The sequence below is a fragment of the Macrosteles quadrilineatus genome, unplaced genomic scaffold (genome assembly GCF_028750875.1).
Source record: "Macrosteles quadrilineatus isolate MER2022 unplaced genomic scaffold, UCM_ALF_1.0 Scaffold_2__2_contigs__length_208266976, whole genome shotgun sequence".
In the NCBI taxonomy this organism is placed as follows: domain Eukaryota; kingdom Metazoa; phylum Arthropoda; class Insecta; order Hemiptera; family Cicadellidae; genus Macrosteles; species Macrosteles quadrilineatus.
The window spans coordinates 158,779,761-158,805,367 of NW_026542595.1; the positions used below are offsets into that span (position 1 = coordinate 158,779,761).

The window sequence follows — 25,607 nt, forward strand, 5'->3', positions numbered from 1 at the left end:
AAAAAAGGTTTTAAAGAAACATGCTTGCCTATTAATATATAGATAGATAGATAATCATGGTTATTTGGATTTCAAACGTTTTAGGGCGCCATTTGGTTATTAGTGAGCCGATTTTGGTTTTCTTTATGTTATTTCTTATGTTTCGTCAAGACCTGTAAAATTATACCAAACTCGACTATACTTGTCATTTGAAAATTTTGAGCTACCCCCTACCCCCGCTACCCCTAAGGGCAAAATTTTCAAAATTGACCATAATTATTGTCGCCCCTCATATCTAAGAAGGTTGCCGCAAACCGATTTCAAATATCTCAAATGGTTGAAAAGTTAAGTGGGGGTGCAAGTTACTTTTCAGCCACCCTGTATATTTAAAAAATATATATAATTATAATATATTAACATTTTCTTTTAACTGTTATTAAACAGCAAATTAAAGGTTATTTTAGCCTTTAGCCAAGTCACGGTTCAGGGGGTTCATAGTAGTATAATAGTAATAAAATACAAATAAGCTATGTCGGGCAAAGATGAGGGGTAACATCTAATAACAAACACAAAACTGTTGAACAACAGACTCAATGCGGTTTTACACTGGCAGACGGATGAAATGATTTGGATGGATGCTACCTTCACATTGCGAGCTACGTTTCAAACGTCCACTCATTCGCAAATGCAAATACTGTAGGGAAGTTGGCCATTCCTCCTACAACTCGGTGGAGGTGTACAAAATGTCTGTGCATATTGTCACATGGTATCAGTCCGGATTTTCTGTTCCGTGGCTTGATTTAAGTACAATAGTGATGATAGTGACGATGAGGTTGTACTTTTGTACTCATTACCAAAAATGAGAAAGTGGGTCCGATTAACAGCAAGCGGCAGCGATTTTGTGAATTCCATCACCTAATGAACAATCTGGAGCAAGATGAAGACAGATTCTTAACATACTTTAGATTAACGTCCAATCAGTTTGAAGAGGTGTTGTAAATGATTGGTGGTGAAATAAAGAAAACCGAGACAAACTGTAGAATTCCAATGAGCGATTTTTTATCGATGATTTTTTATCTATTATTTGGGATTATTAAATAAATGAACCGAGCAATGGTAATATGGAAATGCAATCTCACATTGTCTCATGTGCTTAAAGGTGGGCGCGATTTTTCATATATATAATACTATACATCAATGCTAATAGTTTTAGCTGTGGAATCAATTAATTGATAGGTAGTTGAAAATCATACAATGATATTTTGAAACAACATAATTGTTGGAAAAACCATGAGAGTATAAAACTTAATACAAAAAATTGTTTGATAATTCCCTTTAACAAACATTATAATTACTGAAAAATATTAAAAATAGGCAACAAGTAGTAGTAGCACAATACAATAGTTTTAATTTAAGTAAAGTTAAATATATGCATGAATACGACTGAGTATATGAATTTATGAATGTATACAATTAACACTGAGGTGAGGGACAGATGCCACGCTGCGCTAAACGTGGTTAGGTGCTCAGTACGCATGCGCAAGAGTGTGGACGTCCGCGGACGTTTTAGAAAAACCGCTCCCGGAGCGGTTCCGCTAGTTCGTCCACGGATGAATTTCTGCGTCCGCGGATGGACGCTACGTATTAATGCGCGGTTTGAACGGTCCCATCTGATAACATGAGCAACGATTTATTCGTTCGTGGACGCCAGTGTGAAACCGCCTTTACTCACCATTACCACAGACTTATTCACCATTACCACAGACTTACTCATAATCACCACATACTTACTCACCAGTCACCATCACCACAGACTTACTGACCATTACCACAGACGTACTCACCACTACCATGTACGTACTCACCATTACCGTAGAAATTCAAGTGAGAGGTCATGTGTGCAATTTGCGTATGCACAGTCCTCCATTCTGAAAAATGTCAAAATAAAAATGTTTTAAGTTTCCAAGGGCGGTCTAGACATATACTTGGAGGGGGAGGGGTTGGTCACCGGGGGCCTGGGGTGTCCAGGGGTCTCCCCCAGGAAAAATTTGGAAATAACATGCTAAAATGAGTGAAGCTATTTTGAAGACCTATTATAATAAGTTTAATATGTGTTTAAGCCTCCCAGTCAAATAATTTTAAAAAATAAACTTGTATAATGTCATGTTTTTACATTATTGAGACTTGTGGTTTAAATAATGAAGGAATACCGCAACATTAGAACACATTCAAGCATTATTGATTTACAAAAATACGCTTTCAACTGATGCCGATGTGCATGCTAAACAGAAAATGTCCCAAATCAGACCAAGATTTCGAACCAGAAAACTTATTTTATCTAAGAAGTGTTTGAGAACTTGCACCCAACACGACTGCGTTATACCTGCCCAGTAAGCTACAGTTAACCCGCAGTTAACCTACACAAAGTACAATACCCAACTAACGTTGCCCGATTCTGTCACTGCTACCGCCAGAAGAATTAGGTTCTCAGTGGTCTCATTTTTTTCTACGCCAGTGACATTTTGCAAGGGGTCAACGCGAAGATAAAGATTTGTGCAACCTTTTTTTTGTGCCAGGAATTAACTCCGTCCCTTCCACATCTAAGTCTGAGACACTACCACTTTGTTGTTGTTTCGTGGCTAGCAAAACATACCAATTGGGTTGTGGTATTCTGAAATACGGTATGAGGTGCTCTCAGGGCCGTCGCGTGGTTTTTTGGCGCCCAGGGAGCGATGTTGCCAGGCGCCCCCCCCCCCCCCCAAACACACAATGAGTAAGGATGTCGCTATCTTTGTTTTAATGCCCAAAAACAGACACCTAAAGGGATTGAATCACCTTACAAAAATACTAGAGTCAGGAATCTGGGATTGATTATTAGGGATAGAATAAATTACTTATATTTTGTATGAAAATATTTTTTTATTGATGATAACTAAATCCCAATTAATGTAAGAAAATGTTAAAATGTATAAAAAGTACTATACCGTTTATGTATTAATTAATACAGAGCAAATTGAAATTAATGCAATGTATGCAAAACCTCAAACCAAACCTACTCTGAATAGAATTTTTATACAGAATAAAAGAAAACCACGTTATCACATTTAGATATGAGATCCTAAACATTAAATAATGTAAATAACTCTTAATCACTCATCAAACTAAGCTGGCAGCTCAGCTGGGACTGCCGTAAGAGAAAGGAGTGATTGGGGCATGGGTGGTTCCCAAGGTCGACCGTCGGCCGGTCGGGCGAAATAAAAATAGAATACGGCAGCTAAGTGTACAGAGCAACACCGCGAACCGCGACATTGCAATAAAGATAATTAACTTGGGACAGAGCCTTCAACGCCACAGTGGAGTTGATTGTTTAGTCTATTATTACTAAATTTAATTCAATACTATATTGATATTTAATTTGGGAAAACATTGCAAATTATAAAGTGATTGGTATCAAATAATAGGTATTTGTTGAATAAAGGCATACAACGTAATATTCAACATTCAGTTACACACACGAATAATAGAACTAGTATTTGTGGCTATACATAACTTTCCAAAATAAGTTATGTACATCTAACTTTTTTAAATTTTGTTGCATCACTTTTGCTGTGGCGCCCCCCTGACCGCGGCGCCCAGGGCGGTCGCCCTGGTCCCCCAACCCACGCGACGGCCCTGGGTGCTCTATATATAAATACTATTTAATATTGAAAGTTTAAAAATTTGCTACGGTAATCATTGAATTACATTACTGTAATTACAAATTCCTAACGCTGAACTCAGATAAATTAATATTCAACTATCTTTCAAGCGTTGACTATTGAGACAACTTCTTTTCCTTATCCAATACCCAATTCAAGGTTTTAATCATCTAGGTTAAAATGAATGATAGCATTAAATGCCAAAAAATTAAATAAGAAGAAGAATGTGGCCGAACGTCGAACGCCAGCATTGGACAGCATAACAGACACTGTCGTTGTCGTATATAGCTGAAACCGTCCATTGTCTGCTGATCTTTCCTACTTCTCAACAAGGGCATACCCAGGATCAAAACTAGGGGGGGGGGGCAAGAGCGTACTTGAAACAGGGGTCGCTGGGGGCCTGCGGGGTATGGAATATACCCTTCACTCTGGAGGGGGTCTGGGTTCTCCCCCGGGAAAATTGTAAAAGCAATATGTCGATATTAGCGTTTTTCACGCTATTTTGAGACAATAATATAACAAACTTAGCTCGATAATCCAGCGTTTATAAAGTACTAGCAGTTACACGGCACGCGTTGCTGCGCTAACAAAATACATCTGTCTGTGTGAAAAGCATGTTTTTCTACATTTAAACAGACGATAGTCAGGGATTGCCCTAGTGCCTTATAATGGTGATTCGGTGATTGCGAAAGCAAGACACTAAGGAAATTGTAGTTGCTTAAGATCAGAGGGTAATTCGGATTAAATCATCAGTATTCTTGGGATTAAGACTATTTCTCCCTTAAACCTACCACTGATAATTTTTGCTTTAATCAATTTTGACGTAATTTCATTAGTCTGGTATTGTTTCACAGCTTCGGTGGAATAAAGTTTCGCATTATTATTATTGGAGTTCCTACTTTTAATGACAGTAATGTGGTGGGTTGATGACAAATTGAGAGGCATTTGAATTCCCCGAGATAGCATGCAAGATTATTATTCACTTAATAATTTATGTTAGATTGTGTGGGTATAGAACGATAAAAATGTTAAGGCATTGTCATCCCTTTTATTATTGTTTATAATACTTTGATAAAGGTTTTTATGTTTTTAATATTTAACATTGGAGACTTTAAACGTTGTTGAGTGCACAGGTGTGCTGCGATTGGGGTTTAATATATTTGGACTTATTCAAAAGTAAAATTTGTTTGTGCTGCACTCTGTAGAAACACTGTGGCACTATTTAAAATCATGACTAATGCTAATACCGAATGTTGTGATTATTCAAACCTACAAAACAGTTGGTGAAAGTAAACATCTGCTTTTAAATTATATTTATTTGTAAACATTGTAGATCAAAAAGTCTGACATTGGCCCACTTAAAATCATTGTTGAAAATCATTGTTCAACTACGCTTATAAAGTGAAACCCTCTGGGGCAGAGCCCTTTTGACGGATCTGCACCAAACTTCACTCGAACCATCCTTGAAAGATGCTTATAATGCCTGAAAGTTTCATCACAATCTGTCGAGCGGTTTCGGAGTCCATAACGTATATACATACACACATACATAGTTCCTCTTTTATAGATATAGATAGGTTTACATTAATTCATTATTAATGTACATATGTATAATGTATTAATGTATATATAATAAAATTATACTACACAAAGTTGTTAGTTTATACATTGCAAGAAATTGGTCTGTTTATTACTACTGTTGGAATTTTTATGTTATTGAAGAATAACTCAGAAACTAATGAAAATTGATCAAATGTGTAGATAAATGTCACAAAAAATCTGTAAACTATCTTACTCATCTTTTCGGATACTAATAACATTTTTCTTGGAACTAAGTTTTTTATAGCTTATCCTGGCTTCTAATGCTTCTCATAACGTAAAAAAAATTGTCAGACACGAACGATCCCGAGTTTTAGATTAGAGTTTGTAATTAGTCCTTTCGTTTGCCACAAGTGTAAAGACTACAATGAATTTGTTAGCAGTGAACTTGGTCTGAGGTGAATGGCATGCCAATTTTCATAGCCTCCTCTAATACAAATTCATGGTGAAACAAAACTGACACCACACTGCTACCACGGCCTATTGAGACATCAGCTATAGCCTAATTCATATAAAGCATCTGCACAATATGCTGGCAAATGCAATACTGCCACATATGGTCGGTGTTGTAATTAGACATATATGTCTGGGACGGTGGTGACGTCCTAATCCAGCTACTATAGGTCGGCCGGTTAGAAAACGACCTCCTCATAGCATTGGTGAGAGAGAGAGATACCGAGCTGTGGGAGTGAGACAGACTATGGCTCTTCCCCCACTCCGCTGCCACCCCACCCTTCCCGAACACACCTCTCCTTAAATTGCAACTAAAATATTAACAGCAATTAAATTATACAGCTGATCAAAATGTAAACAAATACGCAGAGAGGGGGAACATACCCTCCCTCGCCATTACCTCCCCTACATGCGCTAAAATTTTCGCGCAGGTCGCTTTCTAACCGGCCGACCTATAGGAGGTCACGAATTGTGGATATTTATAGAGATGCACTGTGGATGCGATACCACCTGGTGTCGATTTACATCCGCTTTAGTGAGTACTACGCCTATCTACAGTATCCTGATAACTAAACCAATTCGATAATACAAGAATTTGATTCGGATTCCACGATAAACTGTAGGTCCCTTAGTTGCCATCAGCTGTTTGGGCTATTAATTAACAGCTATGTCTATGGAATATGTCGGCCTTAGTCACTAAAAAGACTACAAGATCGCGCCACTCATACTACACTCATCCTTCACTCATCCCTATTTGGGTGGCGTCTCCATTTTAAATAATTGATATAATTAATCTTGCATTTGTTTTTACATAAGGAGGCTATGCATACAATAATCTTTAACTACGAGAGCGGTTTTTTAAGTGAGTGTATAAATCCGTAATTCGCTTATACGCAGCAAAGTGGGTTATCACAATATACTGGAATAATTGACAGCAAGAAACATATCCGATGCTGATATTCATCGCCAAATGACTGAGGGTTAAGGAGTGAAATGGTTTATGGAGTGTAAAATTGGCCGTCAAATTCTTTTTTCTTAGTTGTCTTTTCTTTTTTGAGAATTCTTGGTACCTACTAAAAACACAATTCTTTCTAAAATGAGCATTTTCATGGCCATTTTTAAATTCTAGCCCATTTCTTTGCTTTCCACACAAACGCACACGCATCTTTGCGTCAAGGTCATAATCTCCTGTCATTTGGCGATGAATTTTGGCATTGTGTATATTTCTTGTAATCAAAAAATGTATCACACAGACCTTACCTCAGATGTAGGGGGAGATTTGATTGTTTAAAAATTATTTAAAACACACAGCGAAGCATACATGATTGCTACAGAGCTGAAATTTCAAATTTGTGCAATTCGCTATTCATAAATTATGCCAGTAAGGTGATGCCTTGTTGCGGCGTACAATTGAACTACTGATTTATATGCAAAATCGGCCCTTACTTAAAAACCACCCTCATACAATCAAAGGGACTTGCTTTTTTCTTGCTCCTAGTATTTCATTGAGCAAAACTCAGACCCTTGGAAAGAATGTCTCCTAGAACAAATCAACCAAGAACATAAAGGCAACCGACAAAACTTATAGTTATAGTATGAAAAGCATTGAAACTGATTCGGCTTCGACTCTAAATTCCAAAATGTCTCTCCAATCACTGGTCAAGTTGACCATGTAAATCTCTAAACAGTTTGAGGTAGTGAGAATCGCTGGTAAGAGGAACTAGGTACCCACAGTGACTCTTGACACAAATGGCAGCCAAACGTTAACTCCAAATATTAATGGGTTATATGCATACCACTAGTTCTGGAGCAGAAACCTAGTGTCTCTTTAAAAAGAATACAAAACTAATTATTTTCCAACAACCATACCCACCCATAAATAGCACTCATCCAGCCAATTAATAAAGTTGTGCTCCTAATCCAAGAAGGTTGCATTTTTCGCAAGTAAATGTAATTTGTGGGAATCTTAACAGATCAGTTATGGTGTCAGTCAACCGCATTTCCCTTTATGCATACATAAAGGAAAATGCGCACTGAGAATTCAAAATGTTTGAATGTTGAATGTTGAATGTTGAATGTTTGTAAGTGAATTCGCACTGAGAATTCTCAGTTATGGTGTCAGTAACCGCAGGGGGCTCACGCTTGCGTGGGTTTGTGGCCTGGGCGACCACGCGGACCCTAGCTCTCCCAGAGGGGAGGTAACTGCCCGGTGTCAGACCCGGCACTTCAGGTAGACCACAGTTATGGACGACTGGTAAGCGCCAGCCCCTTAGGGGGAGCCTCCAGTGACATTCCCTCCATTCAGGGTGGGGGGGGTGTTTAGCTCTCAGTGACGCCGTTAATTCCGCCTCTCCTCATCTACCTGTAACTGTGGTTGTGACTGAGTCCTACCTGTTGTGTTCGACTGACATTTTGTGAGGCATATCCTCGACTTTGGAAGTAGCCTCGTCCTGGGAGGTGAAATACCTAGCCCCCAGAGGGGAGGTAAATGCTCCGTGTTGGTATCGGCATTTTCAAGTTGGCCACAGACATGGTCGACTGGGCATCGGGTCCCAGTGACATTCCTTTATCCAGGATGGAGGGGTGTTTAGCTCTAGGAGAGATGGAAGTACATCATAATCTCTAACCTACCTGTGTCTGTGGTTCTTTGGGCTTCGGCTTGCTTGTTGTGTGCGACCAGCATTCAGTGGGCAAATCCTCGACTTTGGAAGTAACCTTTCCTGGAGGTGAAAACGGGCAAGTACCCGCAGCTCACGGGGACACTCAAGGGCAACGTAACTCTCCGCAGTGTGAGGGCAACGGTTTGTAGGTACTTATGCAAACCTATCCCTGTCTCTGAGCACGGACGGTATGGTTATCTTGAGTGTGGGGGGTTCTTCCCGGAACCTCAATTGAGTCAAGGTTGTCGCCACCTCTGGTGGATAGGTTCATCCGGGTGGGTCCCACTTCTATACCTGCCTCCTTTTGGGAAACCCTGATGGCCTGGCAGTGATGTTGGGTCTGACGGGCAAACGAAGTAGATCGGGTGCTGGGTCCGAGCCCGCCAGGGGTATCTGGGGATCTATCGCTCTGGTTATCTCTGGTTTCCCAGCAATGGGTAAGGCCTCGATCGGGCAGCGGTGTAAATGGGAGGTTGGGGTTCCCCCCGTCAGCGTGCTGATGGTCCCCTTCCTCCTGGCTATTGATGGCGGGTTCTGCCTGTCAGGGATTAGATAGGTCCCGAGTGTTGCTTGCACTAAATGCGTCGGGGCGCTCTACTATGGACCTCTAGGTTCCGACCTAGTGGAACCCAGGTGGAGTGACGCTTAAACAAGCAGCCGGAATCCCTGGTTAGGATTGAGGGGCAACCCTCTTTCCGAAGGGTCTGCTCCGGCAGCCGGCGAGCCTGATGACCTTAAGTCATCCGCCCATGATGTGCTAAAGGTTGATGCGTAAGCTTCGGCCTACATCATGGGGCCCGGGTATGTCCTGAAGGATAGGTACCGGGTAAGCAGTCAGGGGGCTTCGGCTCTCATGACAACAAATGTAAATGTAAATGTAATGTAAATGGTGTCAGTCAATACAAAAAAAAACCGTATTCAATTATTTATCTGATATAGCTTTCCGTTGAGTTACCTAAGCTACAGAATGATATAATGAAACATGGTTCAATTGCTTTGCATCTTAACTCTTCATGTTTTATCTTTAACTTTTTTTTATTTTAACTTTGTTGCAACTGGAATAGTTATTTATGTAAGTAACTTAACTAGTGGGCGAAGTGGCACTTTGTTGCACACAAGAGAAATGTTTACACACGAGCCGTGTAGGCATGTGTGGAAAATTTCTCGAGTGCAGCAAAGGCAGTTTGGACTCGTGTTACACATTATATATTTCATATAGTTACTATATAAATCATATAAATAAATAAATTAGTCTTTCAATTAAACACTGTGCTACACGTTTTTACGTTAGGTTAAATCCAAAAATTAAATGAAAAGGGGGAAACGCTGCACCTGCTGATCGTAGTCGTAATATCTTTAAGTGTAACCAACTTATTTTCAAGCGTACACAGATTATATGCATAATAAAAGCACCCTGTTTTGTGTTGTTTGGTTGGAATACTGGTGTGCCCCAAAGTAAGGCTTTCTGTACTATAATCTGTGCAAGGAAGCCTACTTTGTCGGGTGACTGTAGGAAAATAAAATTTTCTGTGCCATCAAATATATTTCTATATAAAAAAGAATACCCTACAATCGGCTTAAAATCTACCCTTCAAAAAGTGGGTTAAAGTATTTCTATCAATACATTTACATACCTGCACACATTTGTTGATCAATGACTTTGCTTAGTAAGACATCTGCGATCAGAATACTTGAAATCTATGGAAATCATTGAAGTGGATGAATAAAAGAAACAAAATATAAATAAATACGAATATAACGTATAATGTTACGTAGGTACAAATGTATGTATAATGTTGATTTTAATATACATATTTTGTTTTTATCTAGATATCTAGTTTTTTTAATAGCCTCCAACAACTTTTCAACATGAAGTAGTCTAACCCTTCCCGGACGGGTGACGGATATATCCGCCTAAGTCTTTGGCGATAAAGGATGGGTGACGGATATATCCGCTTATGGTTTTTGATGTTCCGGACGGGAAGCGGATATATCCGCCTTCTCTTCAGACAGACTGGCAGGTACTTGAGCAGTAACCATATGTTTCGCGGTACCAAGGCGCCACTTTCCTGCTCTCTCCATGGCTGCGCTCTCTCCCGCACTCCCCCCTCTCTCACGCGCCTACCCTCTCCCGCTCCTTACCCTCACCCCTCGCATCATCCACCTCTCCTACACTCCCCCCTCAACGTTTCGCGCTCAACACTATAGTGCTAGCAAAACGGGAGTGCCGATTGAGACCTGTGGGGGTGCGTGCGTTTGAAGGGACTTGACCTGGTCTCCATCGGCACTCCCGATTTGCTAACACTATACATTGTCTTTATTTATTGTTTACATATTGTTCTTTATTTATTGCCTAACGTTGTCATGGTCATATCTTCAAAGACGGGTGGCGTATATATCCGCTGCTTTTCTACTCATCCGCGGACGGGTAGCGGATATATCCGCATATTTAAAAACGAGTAAAAAAAAGTTTTAACAGTATGAAGTGTTCTATTGTGTTTATTTTACGTATACTGTATAACAAAACACAAATAAGGAAAATTAATTTGTATTTTTTCCTATAATTTTTTATCGTCCTATATCACGATTTCGCCTGTCCGGGAAGGGTTAAGTGCATTTTTATTATTTTTGTCAACTGTATAGCTCTCACAGTAAAAGTTACATATGTTTGATAATGTTTCTTAAGCAATGGTGTCGTAAATCATAATTTTGTACGAGATTCAGACCTCTCAATACAGTTTGTTATAGTAGTACATAGTTCTGCAGCAGTTAGTGGTAACTGGCAAATTTACAAAAAATTATATTTTTACTATATCATAAAACGAAAAGAACCAATTGGAGCTGGTAGAGTACAGTACTCATACATTATAAGTGGCAGCACTGTGAGAAAAACCCAAAACATTTGCCACCATGGTTTCACAGTCGTTGCTCTACTAGCATTAATTTTAATAATAAATATGTTTGTTCAGTGACTGTTGCAATGTTTTTTATTCAATTCTTGTTATAAAACTACTAATAAATTAGAGTATAATATTATATATTTTCAATGGCACAGTGTAAAGTGAATACAGTAAATTAAGTGGTAACATATAGCAGACATCAACAATCTCAAGTGTTAATTGCCACTCGTCGAAACAGGCTCCAGATTTTACAATAGAAAGAGAAGTCTACTACCCACACAACACAAGAATATCCTTGGAATGTCCTGGGGATATCCCTGTGGGATATGGTGGATATCCTCTGTATATCCCGCAATGTCCTCAGGATATCCTGGGGAACTCCCTGGGATATCCCTATGTCCGCCCAAATCCTGATCCCTGGGATATCCCACCAGGATATTATACATAAAACACAAAATAATAAATATTTAGTCTGAAAAGCAATTATACCAGTTAAGTATTTTAATTAAATAGCTCATAAAAAACAAATTTTGGAAAAAAATAGAAAAAAAATATTTTTGCCCAGACGAGTTTTGAACTGGGCACCTTTGACTTATGAAACTCTTACCTTCCCTCCTGAGCTATTTGTGATTGTTGATATTACTAGTTTTCAAGCGGTTAAAGAGGATCCGACAGCTGAAATGGTCGCAATACTTAAATATTTTGATACTATGATTCTGTTTAGGCATCAAGTTGTTAAATTGTTTTTCTGGGAGTTGTAGAGGATACTGTAATAAGAATATAGATTATAATTGTTATATGATTAATTAATATTTCCCCTTAAAATTTCAACCAATAAATTTTCTCAAATAAGTTCAAATTTTTGCATAAGAAAATATTTGCATTATTATTATTATTATTATTGTAAACAGGTGTATTATTATTATTATCATTATAAAATGGAAAAAAATTAGAGTTTGATAGTTATTATAATTTTTATTTAGTAACATTATTAGTTATTTTAATTCGAAATAGTATATTGAAATGCTTTTTAGTAATGTTTTTCAAGCACTTGTCACTTGAAAAAATACATCTAATACTATAAAATATGTTTTAATATAGGTAGCCTACCGAGAATATCCATAGGAAGTCCCCAGGATATCCTCAAAATGCATTCGTTTGTGTTGGATATGTGCAATATCTTAGAGTGATCCTAGGAACATTCTCAAATCCTGGGATCTATGTGGGATATGTGGGAACTGGTCAGGATCCTGTGCTGTGTGGGAAAGCTGTATTCGGTAGCATATTTCGAGAAGTACTTGAGTTATTAATGGATTTTACAAATAAATTATGAAAAAGGATATCGTGGATATTCTAGGGATATGCCAAAGATATTCTTGTCCCTCGATCAAAAACCCTCAAAAAAATTAAATTAATTATTGTAACAGGAATATGCCAGGAATGTCTCAGGGATATTCCTATATCTCATGGGATATTGGGACGTTTTGGTAACTCTGTGGGATATCCTAAGGATAATCTGTACTTTGTGGGTAGAAGTATCACCTCCAGTTAACTTTTTCCTTAATAACTTGATTGACTCATATCTGGCTTGGCATTTTACTAAATCAATAAGTGAAAAATACTCACAAAAGATACAAATCCATAAACTTGTACTCCAGTTTGAAGAGGGTAATGGAAGACAAACTTTCTCAAACCAACCCATTTATTTACTAAATTAAGAAGTTGAGATTTCCCCATTTTGGCTGAAATAAAATAATTCAATGTAAGTTTAGAAAATCACTATAAACTTTATCAAATCAAATCAAATCATTCTTTATTCACTATACATAAAATAGCATGTATTGAATAGAGATAAACAGGCTATAAATGCATATAACTACATATTAAAAAGTGCTTAAAGTATATATTATTAACATTTACGGTAGAGAAAAATATATAAATAAATAACATATTATAATAGGCCTTTCTAATCAGAATGCTCTCAACATTATCTGCAAATTGTGCTGGACTCATTGCTACACTTTTCAAGTGATTTGGGAGTTTATTGTAGAATTGAATTCCCATGTAGTGAATGCTCTTTTCTAAAGATGTTTATTTATTTTATTTATTTATTTATTTGACGGTAACAACCATTTACAATAATATGCTAATATGCTAAAAATTCTAACCAAACAATGATATGAAAAATTTGATGGCTAACACATATTTTTACAATAGATAATAGTATGTATGTAGTCTTATAGTACATGCTTAACTACACAAAAGCTTAAGCATGTAAATTATGTGGATTCTTATCCTTAATCTAAGGTAAACGCACCAGTAGCTGACAGTATAAGAAACTATACGCACTTAATAATCCGTGGCTTTGAATAAATAGGAACTAAAGAGATATTACGGATTTTATGTGATTCTAAATTTAGTGTAGTTTTCAAATTTGTCATACAAAAAGGGTTTTTTAAATATATTTTATAACATTTTTAAACTTAATTCAACCTTTGTACGTGTTCCAGTGGCTGACAGTGAAAAAAGTGCTTGTACCAGTACCGGTAGCTGACAGTCAGTTGTCCCAGTAGCTGACACTGGAACTATACATGTACTAGCTGCTAAACCTAAGGGTTTTATAATTTATAAGACGAATAAAATCTAACTTAATAATTAAATTATAAAATCATGTAAAACGTTATTACTAAAATTTATTTTACATATTTAAAAATAAAAAATATTTACATTAAAAAATATATATATTAAAAAAAAGATAATTTGGCTTATTAATTAAAAAATTAAAATGTGTGAAATCAAACAAATAAAATTAAACATTAACTATTCATTAGGTTAATGCAGAATGGGTTTAGACTGCTAAAAACATGTTCTTTTATGTACTCTCATCTTCACAAAATGCACAAAGGAAGTGGAGCTGTACACTTGTTACAGTGGACAAACTAATACGGCTAGCATCATTCAAATTAAACTTGGTTAGGCATGTTTTGGGCAAGCATTCCAAGTGAGCACTATTTTTACATTTATCACAATCGATCCATGCTGCCTTGATGTTGCCATTTTTCTCTTCATTCCAAGAGGCACTGCAGTACATACAAATATAATCATTTTTTTTAAACTTATGTTTATGTGCTTTTTTTTTCACAGACCTTCTCGCCCGCTTCTTGTTTTATTTTTCTTTTTAAAGCTCTTTCGGCTTTCATCTGTTCTTCTTCTAGCTTTTCTTCCTGTTTCTTCTTATAATAAGAGATCCAATCTGCGGAAGTAGCAACACTTGGAAGTTTGTGTTTTTGTCTCCTTTTATTGGTTTTCATGGGTTCCGGCCAAAACAGTGCTCTTTTAAATGGAGAAGGTATTGACTTCTGGTTGTTTGAAGAGGAAGCGCCCTGCATTTGTTTTAGAGGAGTTTTTTCAGAATCAGTCATATTTGGTAACTCTTCATTCATTTCATGCTGAGACTGCTGGTTAAGTCTTTTTTGGTTATTTATATCGTCCACTGTTGTAGTTGAATCTTTATGATCTAGATCTGGTATTCCTGATTCTATTAAGATTGCTCTCACAGCATCCTCATCTTCAATCACATGTATTGCAGAAAGATCATCCGATGAACAATTGTTTACCAAACCAACTCTTTCAACACATTGTATATCTTGCAATGTTTGATCAGAATCTGTAAGTCCGAGATCTACAACCAAATCATTACTGTTAATTATGTACAAGCCCTCCTCTATCACTGGTAATTCAGTCTCTAGTAATATATGTTGGGAACTGCAAGCTTCTTTTTTGTCTTGATGTCCAGGTACTGATGGTACATGTTCTTTCAGGTCATTCTTCATACGTTTCCAGACTTTAAACAGAGAAGCATCTTCCGTAGTGCCCTGCCAATCTTCACTCAGTTTGAATTGTTCGAGTTTTTCAGTGCCTATATAACTTTCCAGACAAGTAACTCCAACTTCCAAATCCATTGTACTTTTGACAGTCTCGATCTGTTCGTGAGCTTCTGCAACTGAAGAATCACTTGTGGTTGAAGAGTTCAGTGATGATAGTGATGATGTGTTCATTAGTTTTGAGTAATCAACTGCATTTGCATCCCAAGGGTACAGTCCACATTTTCTGAAGCCATTTTTCAGAACATCCCCCTTAATTCTGTTTTCAACACACTCCTTCAACAATGGTGCAAAATCTCTCTTTTTCAGGATCGGTGTGCTCATATTGTTTACTCTCCAGTTCCTTACACTCTCCTTCCATGCTGCTTTTAGAGTGCGGAAAACCGCAACGTCCATCGGCTGCAGTAGATGAGTTGCATTCGGTAATAGAGCTACTAAAATGATTCCATTTTTAGAGCAGAACTCACTTGTGGGAAGAGACAAGTGGGACGTGTGTCCATCAATAAAAAGTATAACTGGACGTTCAATGTTGTTGTCGTTAAGCCACTTGTGGAAGACATTACTAACATATTCATAAAAAAGTTCACAAGTCATCCAACCATTGTCCGACTTTCCGAGAGCCCAGTCAGAAGGTGCGTTTTCTGCTATGTCGACAGGAAGGCGCGCATATCTAAAAACAATCATCGTGGGACCTACAGTACCAGCTGCATTTCCTATTAGAAGAGCAGTGATACATTCCTTTTCGTCATTGTTAATATGCTGGTAAACATTTTTCTGGCCTTTTTTCACTAGAACTTTATTTCCAGAGGGATTGAGGAAAAAGGCTGATTCGTCAGCATTAAATATGCGTGACGGATCCTTTAAAATACTGTCTAGTGTTTCTTTTGAGATCTCTTTGGCAGTTTGAAAATCATCACTTATATTTTCATTAAAACTCTCAATGGATTGGCTCTTCAGGTAGTCATGGACTTCTTTAAACCAGTCCCTGACATTATTCTCAGTTACCGAAGCCCGTGACATTGTTAAATTCTGTGCCATTCTATTGGCCACTTGAGGGTTCCTTTTCATAAAACCGATGTACCACTTTCGCCCTGGTCTTCCATCGGTAAAGGGATTGTCTCTCTTGAGATCAGATAGAAGGCGCTTCACACTGTCAAACAACTGATCAGTATTTACTGGAAATCCAGCATTAGCCATAGTGAATATCCACTGCACCAATACAGTTTCCTCTTCTTTAGTCAGTATTGATTGGGGGCCCATCCGTCGCTCTACAGGTGCATATCCCTTTATTTTGCTTATAAGCGTTGACCTCGGGACATTATTGTTCTTGGCAGCTACTGAGTGTTAAACGCCCCGTTTCACGTCTTCAATCGCTTTTTCCATTTGTAGTTCTGAATATTTTAATACTTTGCTCTTTTTTGTAGCCATAGCGCCTCCTGAAATTAAGTAACTTTATAAGAAAACTGTAATATTTAACACATAGCCTATAGGGTGGCATTTAAGTACTGCAATCCCTTTTTATTTCTTAACCACGACAGGAAAAAATACCAAAGTGTCATGAAATTTTGATAATTGATTGAAACATGAATTAATTTAGTGACTAAAATAGATTGAAGAAAAATAGTTATAGAATTAGAACAAGTGGACTGTATTTTGTTGTGTTTACATGAAAGGAATCACTTACTGTTATTTCTCAATTCTTCTTGAAATGGAATACACTTTACACTTTCTTCCTACATCTTCTCTTAGTTCATTCTCATTTTGTCTTCATTTGTTTATCTTCAATCACACAGTCACATGTTTTGTTTTTAAATTTTAATTGTTGGACATCTAGTAGTTAAACTGCTTGCATTTACAGTGTTGCCAATTTTAATAATTAAATATTATTTTTAGATACAATGTGAATATAAATTGATAACATATGATAATTAGTAAATATTGAAATGAATTGTAATTTAAACTAATAGTAATAAATTGTAAACCTAAACATTGGTTAGTGAATTTTGATTGAGTTAATAATTTAAATATGAATGAAATAAAGAAAACTGATAAATACTTAAAAACTGATAAATACTTAACACAAAGTTAACAATTTATTATTGGTGGCAGGAATCTACATATCTTTGCAATTAGGGTAACGACCGGATGACTCTTTTTGGAGACGCCCAAAAGGAGTCAGAAGAAAATCTGAAATGTAAATAAAGGTTGATATGTGAATTAGTTCAAAGATTGTTAGAGTGAGTTTAATGCCACAAACCCGGACTCAAATGGGTGACCGAGTCAAAAATGGCAGCCAATCTATTTTTACCAAAATATATATAAATGAACGAACGGTGTTTTTGGCATCTAGGGACCTCAAAACGAAAAGTTATGATGGTTCCGGGCTTAGGTCTTACCATGAGACCTACGGTAATAGCTCTATTTCCAATAGGGAAATTCACTAAAAGTAGTTATGGGGTCTTATTTATTGATTATAATGACATTTTAAGGTGTGGTTGAGATCAGATAAATTATAAATAGCATGCAAATTTCGATGGGTAAAACCAATTTAATATTGTGCAAGTAGCAAATATCCCCTGTCAGCTATTGGAACTTGTATGGATTTTGTGTACCAATGCCTGACATTGATATAATTTTAAATCCAAACCCCCTAACGCCCCAATTTTTTCATGAAATTGTCAACAAAGGTATAATTGATCAAAATAATGAGCCTAATCATTAATACTATTTAAGAAATTTAGCGAAATGACAAAAAACCAAACTAACTTTCTTAACAATTTCATTAAGGGAATCGACTAAATGTGATGTGTACGGACAGGGTCGCTTTCAAACCACCACCATTCCGCAAGTATGGGCTAAATTTAACTGATTTTTTTTGTAAACAAATCAGGAATAAACATATGTTCTTCTAACAATGCAATCATGTGTAAATATTTTTAAGAGACCACATTATAATGTAAAGAAACTCAAACTGTCAGCTACTGGAGCACTGTCAGCTACTGGTGCGTTTACCTTACTTATGTTGTAAAGGGGTGAGGGTATATAAGTAAATCCCGGTTTCTAGTGTTGTAATTGGGGCTATTTTTTTGTTCAATAGAGTAGGATACCAATTTAAATTATTTTTAAAATGGCACAGAACCTCAAAAATGTTTAAGACGTTTTTTATAAAATTTGATGTACGCCAGCATAAAGTTATTCCTTATTTCACTATCGGATAAAAGTAGCCATAGTACAATATAAGTTTAGTTTCCATACTGGTACAGTGTGCAAGGCAGCTCATGTTAAAACAAATTGTATTTAGTCTCTTGCATAATATGGTATAATATGTTCATGCCACTTTAGATTTTCATAACATATTACCCCTAATAATTTCACAGATTTCTGATTATTAAATCATTGTTGCCAACTGTAATCTTCATTTCACCCTCTCTATATTGTATAGGTAATCCTGAAGTGAATTATGTTTGTCTTGTCAGCATTCAGCAATAGTCCATTTATTTTAAACCAATGTTCTAATTAATTTATTATTGTCTCTGCTGTAAGGGAATTAAACGGACTTTCGGCCTGGGCTGCCCCTGGACTCGGCCTGTGTTGCCCCTATTGTGTGTTGTGGAGGGTAGGTTTCTAGGGAGCAGGTACCTGACCTCAGCTTACACTTTACCCATTTAATCCCAGGAATCTCCAAGAAATACTCATGGGGTAGTAGTCAGGGTCGTCGACACAGGAAGCGTGGGCCAAACCTTTTTTTTTTTATTTCTACGCTAGTGGCATTTCACAAGAGAGTTACGAGAGAATAAATGTTTAGTGGATGTGCCGGGGATTGAACCCGTCCCTCCCGCACCGAAGTCCGAGACACTAACCACTATAGGCTAGCAACACAACCAATACCTTCTAAGAAATACATTACTATTGTTCTAGAACACTATTGTAATCTTTGGCATTAAAGATTCAGGAAGTGATGGTGTCTACGGGTGGTGAATATCCGCCCCAAATAAACCTCATCTTGTTTAAAAATTTAAAATACAAATTGTACTTGGAGAAATACAACATGTTAACCATGCTTCGCAAAAAAGTGAACCACCCTAAAAGATAAAAGGTAAAAGATAGGTGAGGAAAAAATTGTTTAAAGTCGAAGACATCAACTGTCTTTGTTTTGAATTATACATTATGAAAGATTTCAATGTAAAATACTTGTAGTAATTAATTGTTAGAACTTGAGTTCTTTATTTCGTTGGCCACGTACGTTAAATATAAAAGTGTTCATTAAAAGTCAATTTTCACAAATTTTTTCTGATATTTCATCTAATAAAACATTAAATATAATTCTATCCAACTGATTTTTTTTTTTTAAATACGTTATTTTTGAATTATGGGTTCCAATTATTATATTGCAAATTGCATTAATTGTTGAATGAAATTCACAGATTCATATTTGATTAGATATATTATAATATCTGAATATATCATAAGTTGAAAATGTTATACCAATTAAGCGAGATATATTGAAATATACAGGGTGAGTCTTCTAAGCTGTCCTAAACAGATTGCAGACAAACGGCTTGACATACTGAGATGAAACAAAACTTTTCCCGACTAATTCATACCCAGGGAACAACGTGCTTGATACTTTTGGTCATGGGTTCGAATCTCAGAGTTTTCAAATGTAAACGTGCAGTAGCACAGTTGAATAGTGTACCTGCATCCACTAATATCCAGTACTGCACGTTTAACATTTTCAAACAGAACGAAAATAGGTTTAGTGGTTTTCACAGGGTATTCTGTAAATATCAATATTTTCAATACAAATGGCGGCATTTTGAAACGGATAAAGATAAAGGAGTTCTGTTTTTACCAAATTGTTTGTCTAGTCTAGAGCTATAAAACTGTGCATAACATGACATATGTTTACATTTGAAAACTCTAAGATTCGAACCCATGACCCCGTTTTATCGAATGACCTGTATTTTAAAAATGTAAAAAATATTTTTACGTTGTTCCTTGGGTATGAATTAAGAGAAAAGTTTTGCTTCATCTCTGTAAGTCAAGATCTTCAACTGCAATCTGTTTAGGACAGCTGCTTAGAAGACTCACTCTGTATATGGTTGATATGGAGTGTCTTTTTGGATTTCGTTGGAATAGTTTTGAATGTGGCAAAAATAATTTTATTTTGGATCTAAGACCATGTTAGATATTAGCCAATGTAAGATTTAAATAGATGCCTCAATCTATAAAATATCTTGCCTTTCCGGATTTACCAAGAGGATTATGACCAGTTAAATCAATAAAATAAGAATTTCGCAAATACATTGTTGTTATGTTTAGCATAGTTTTTTTAAGCCGAATAACTCAATTGAATCTGTTTGTCTGATATAGGCTAGGTGTGGTAGTTTGTTTGTTTGTTACGCTTATGCACCGTATTTGTTACTGTAAAAAACAAGTGTACAATTATTGTTAATCAAAATGTTTAATGGTATCGTACCTATTAAATGGTGAGGTGGTGTTAAGCAATTTTTAACTAGGGTAGAAAGGAGTCCTCAATTAAAATAATTTATAAATAAAAAACTTTTTTAAAACAAAACGTTTTTAAACGCACTAAAAAGTAGAAAATCCTACTAATATTATAAATGAGAAAGTTTAGATGTATGGATGTATGGATGGATGTATGGATGTATGTTTGTGACAAGTGAACGCGAAAAATACTGGTCGGATTGGGCTGAAATTTGGCATGATGATAGCTCACATTCCCGATTAACATATAGGCATATTCTTATTTCAAAAATCCTTTCGGGCTCCGCCCCAGTGGCTCTGGAGTTTCCCATGTTAACCTTATGAGAAATGGAATTATTGAATCTTAACAGCTGTTCCAATTAAACAAGTTGGTTCTGTTCTGTGATGTTCAATAGCATTAAAGTTACAAGGATTACCAACAGGGTGCAGCACTATTATTTCTTTTACATTTATGACAACAGCTAATTTGCAACCAAAAGGTGAGTGAGCGTAGCGAACGAACTTCAACCTGGAGGCGAGTTAGCGTAGCGAACGAGCTAACCAGAAGGCAAGTGAGCGCAGCGAACGAGCTACAACCTAACGGTGAGTGAGCGTAGCGAACGAGCTCCAACCCAAAGGTGAGTGAGCGTAGCGAACAAACTTCAACCAGGACGTGATTGAGCCATGCGAAAGAGATAATCTTGAAAATTAAGAAGTTAAACGGGGCAAAGCCGTACAGCTAGTAATTTATAAATATGTGGAGAGTATATATACTAGTAAGATTTAAAACGAAAAACGTGGGGTGCATGCAATATAATTTACAGTTACCTACACCTATTGAACCTATTGACGCACCCGGACCTTCCAGCTGTGGCAGGAGAGCTGGGAACAGGAGACAAGGGGGCTCTGGACCAGGCGACTGATACAACAGGTCCAACCTTGGGTTAATCGGCGGTGCGGAGAGGTGAACTTCTACCTCACCCAATTTCTGACGGGTCACGGCTTTTTCCGGTCGTACTTGTTCAGGATGGGCAAAGCCGTGTCACCCGATTGCATATACTGCCCAGGCATTCCCGATGACGTGGAACACACTTTCTTCCACTGCCAGCATTGGGAAAGGCCCCGCCTAGAGGCTCAACAGTTCGTAGGACTGCTGTCGGTGGACACGGTCATACCGATGATGATGGAGGGTGAGGACAATTGGACCTGTGTGTCACTTTACATCCAGGGTGTTCTCCGCGCCAAGAAGCTTGACCTCGACCGGGATGCGGTGTAGGTCAAAAAATAAATAATGCCAGAAACGGTGCGAGCCCTGTGGGCCTAGGTCACATGTTGGCCTGACTTGAAGTAATGTGACAAACAATTCCAGGTCTGTGTCCAACAGAGTAGAGGGGGTTTTTTAGTGAGTAGTCTGTGATAAACTCAGGAGTCTCACACTACAGGCTGGCTACCTGTGTGCGTAAAAGCATTTTCCCTCCTCACCCTAAAAAAAAAAAAAAAAAAAAAAATTGAACCTATTGAACTTATTGAACTTATTGATAGTATTATCAATTGCATGCACCCCACGTTTTTTGTTTTAAATCTTACAAGTATATATACTCTCCACATATTTATAAATTATTTTCTACTTTTTAGTGCGTTTAAAAACGTTTTGTTTTAAAAAAGTTTTTTATTTATAAATTATTTTCTACTTTTTAGTTTAAATGTGTGATGATGTTAAATCTATTTCAAGCATCTATATCAGATTAAGACATAGGCATGTGGGAAATCTAAGGTTTATATGAGTTTATTTTTCATATAATTATGTATTACATTGAATGTATGGCCTACCTACTAACTATAAATATATCAATCTAGTTAATTTATTTTTTACTTTATAGAATACTAAATAAATGACAATTGACATTAATAACAAAGACCTTGATATCTGCAATCAGATTGTTTATCTTTATTTTGAAATGTTTGTATAAAGAATCTCTTGGGAGCATAACATGTACCTTTTACCTCTGCTCTTCGAACTGTCAAATTTAAGTATTTACAGCTGACTTAAATTAATTGATATGTTAACATTCTTTCAAAATGTAAACATGGAGAATTTGGAAGCCCGTGGGGCGTAGCCCAAGGGAAATATGAAATTTAAATTATATAATATTGCATTGTCATCCATTTGTGAGCTATGTTTCAAATTTCAAGTCTCTAGCTTATCGGGAACTTCGTTTCAAATTGATATCAAAATTTGTAGGAAAGCGAGCTAATAAAAACAAGCCCATGGGGCGTAGCCCAAGGGAAATATGAAAAATAAATTATATAATATTGCATTGTCTTCCATTTGTGAGCTATGTTTCAAGTCTCTAGCTCATCGGGAAGTATCAAAATTTGCAAGAAAGCGAGTTGATAAAAACAAGCCCATGGGGCGTAGCCCAAGGGAAATATGAAAAGTAAATTATATAATATTGCATTGTCTTCCATTTGTGAGCTATGTTTTAAGTTTCAAGTCTCTAGCTCATCGGGAAGTTAGTATAAAATTGATTGCAAAATTTGTACCGGACAAGAAAGCGAGCTAATAAAAACGTAAAAAAATAGTTTTTCTGCATGTTAAGTGGTCTGGAAATTCTTTATTTACTTAAACGTTTAAATTTGTTTCAATGTTTAAATCCTAAGGCAAACGAGTCTTAATTAACTTTTGTCACTACAGTTCGTTCCACATGACGAATTTTACGAAAAATTCGGTAACATAAAAGTAGTTAAAATAGCGTCACGCAATTGCTTTTTTTGTAATAGCATATTTAACATGCAACCGATTGTTATTTTTATGTATAGGCCTACATGTATATGTCGTATAAACATTCTGGAAAAGTTTAATTCATTGTAAAAATGTTTTTTAAAATATTGTGTACACGTTTCGTGTAAATAGTTTATTTAATGTTTATTTAATTAATAAATTGTTTATAAAAATGTATTACCTATATTATGTGAGGCGGATGTTGCCCCCACCTCCTAAAGTAGCCTATCTATAAAAATATAACGTCTTTAACTAATATAATGGTAAATTTATACATACACCACTTTTTTGGTATCTTGAACTTTTTGGGCTGACCCATACGTGGTCAAATCGTCATTAAAATCAGTTAAAAACTGTTTAAATATACAATTTCAAGCTCGGTGTTTGTAGCTAAGTCTGGACATTGAATTAAATCCATATAATGCCTGCTCTAGAGTGCCCTGGGGCTCAGGTCCTTCTTGGAAGTACCTAATCCTATTCATAGCTTGCCCAGCTTGCTGTGTCACACACCCCTATCTCCCCTTCCCTGCTTCCTCTTACCCACAAAACCTTTCAATTAACCTATAGGGAATCTTTCTGGGACAACAGACTCAGAGCTACCCATGTTCCCTATTGTTTGTTGCGGAGGGTAAGTTCCTCATAATCACCCCAGGCCGAAAGTCCTACACACCTGCTGTAAATTCAATTTTTTTTTTGTGCTATTATCTCTAACTAATGCTGTAGAATCATCTGCAATTAAACACTACTATTTCTGCCTTTATACTCATTGGAAGGTCATTAGCATATATTACAAACAAAGCTGGGCCTAAAATTGATCCTTGAGGAACTCCTGACTTTACAGTGTCATATTTTGATTCAATCTAGTACACACAAATGGTTTCTTATTTTCAATATTTTGGTATTTTTTTCAAAACTAAATATTTGTTAGGCACAGGTAAAGCTTCTTACATACATTCGTAAAATGAATGTTGGATAAGTTGATGACTTACATTTTTCATGAAGTGTTTGAATCCTATACGGTACCGGTCCAGATAACAAATTCACAAGTCACACAGGTTAAATCAAGTGTACACTGTCGTAATATACTGGGAATTCAACTTAACACAATACTAATGAAGAACAGGTATCGCCAAAACAAACGCCACAAATCATAACATAAGCCTTCCTAAACATTGCTGAGTTGGTCAACAGGGCAGATTTTTTATTGACTTGCATAATTATTACATCACTACTTATTGCAAGTGACAAAAACTGTCCAATATCATCAAGATAATGGAAGAAGTAATATATACTCCTTTTTCTGAGCCATTACATTTACTACATGTATTTACATTTACACAACATTAACATTTTCATTACAACATTATTGAAAGTTGCTTATTAGGTTAATAATGGTGTTTTTTTTATTATTCAACCTAGAGACTAATTTTAACACTGTGTACTGGCAAAAGATGTTGTGTTTAATCTTAGTTGATTTAAAATGTCAGTAAAACATATAGACTAATAGAAAACAATTAAGGAAAGTTTGAAGTATAAAATACCCCCGACACAGCAAACCAGCAGACTAAGCGAATTTCCATTTGCCTGATTGGATTTACACTAAAATATCTCCATAAAAATATATTATCTTTTATTCCCTATTTAAATAGCATTGGTTTAATGAGTACTTGGGTTTGCTGCAACAGGGAGGGTAAAAAAAAGATTTTTAGTAAAATAATAATAGTTTAGTATGAAATAAATAGCCTAAATTTTCTAAATTTGATCAAAATATATTCATAAACAAGCAAACTAACAGTAAACTTACTCTCCATAATGGGAATTTTAAATATTTTACAATCTTTGGAATTTTCTCCATGACTATTAGACGCATAACAACGCTTCAATATACTAAATTGATTTTTTTAGCTCTACAAAACGGTATGGAAATAAATTGCACAATTTTATGGTTTTAGTGTCTAAAATGGGGGAAAAAATTAGGCTACTCCATAAAACCCCCCATAAACCCCCGTTCCCATAGTCCGATCATGCTGGTTCCCAAACTCGTTCAAATAAATGTAGGTTTAAACGTTTGTACAAAATTTCATCAAAAAATAGGATCATTTTTGTTCAAGTTATCACGCTAACGGACACATACATATATACAGGGTGTCTAAAACCACCCGTAC

The 25,607-nt window shown here is 36.4% G+C and overlaps 1 protein-coding gene across 2 annotated transcripts in view; it reads right to left on the reverse strand.

Moving 5' to 3' along the window:
• LOC128986003 (uncharacterized) overlaps positions 1 to 25,607 on the reverse strand; it is a 48,360-nt gene that overhangs the window by 13,250 nt on the left and 9,503 nt on the right. For both annotated transcript variants that reach the window (XM_054406052.1, XM_054406054.1), the window contains exons 2-4: positions 12,916 to 13,031; positions 10,024 to 10,087; positions 1,845 to 1,907 (exon numbers count right to left, since the gene is read on the reverse strand). In XM_054406052.1, the coding sequence (XP_054262027.1) occupies positions 1,845 to 1,907; positions 10,024 to 10,087; positions 12,916 to 13,031 (243 nt within the window). The remainder of the gene's footprint in view (positions 1 to 1,844; positions 1,908 to 10,023; positions 10,088 to 12,915; positions 13,032 to 25,607) is intronic.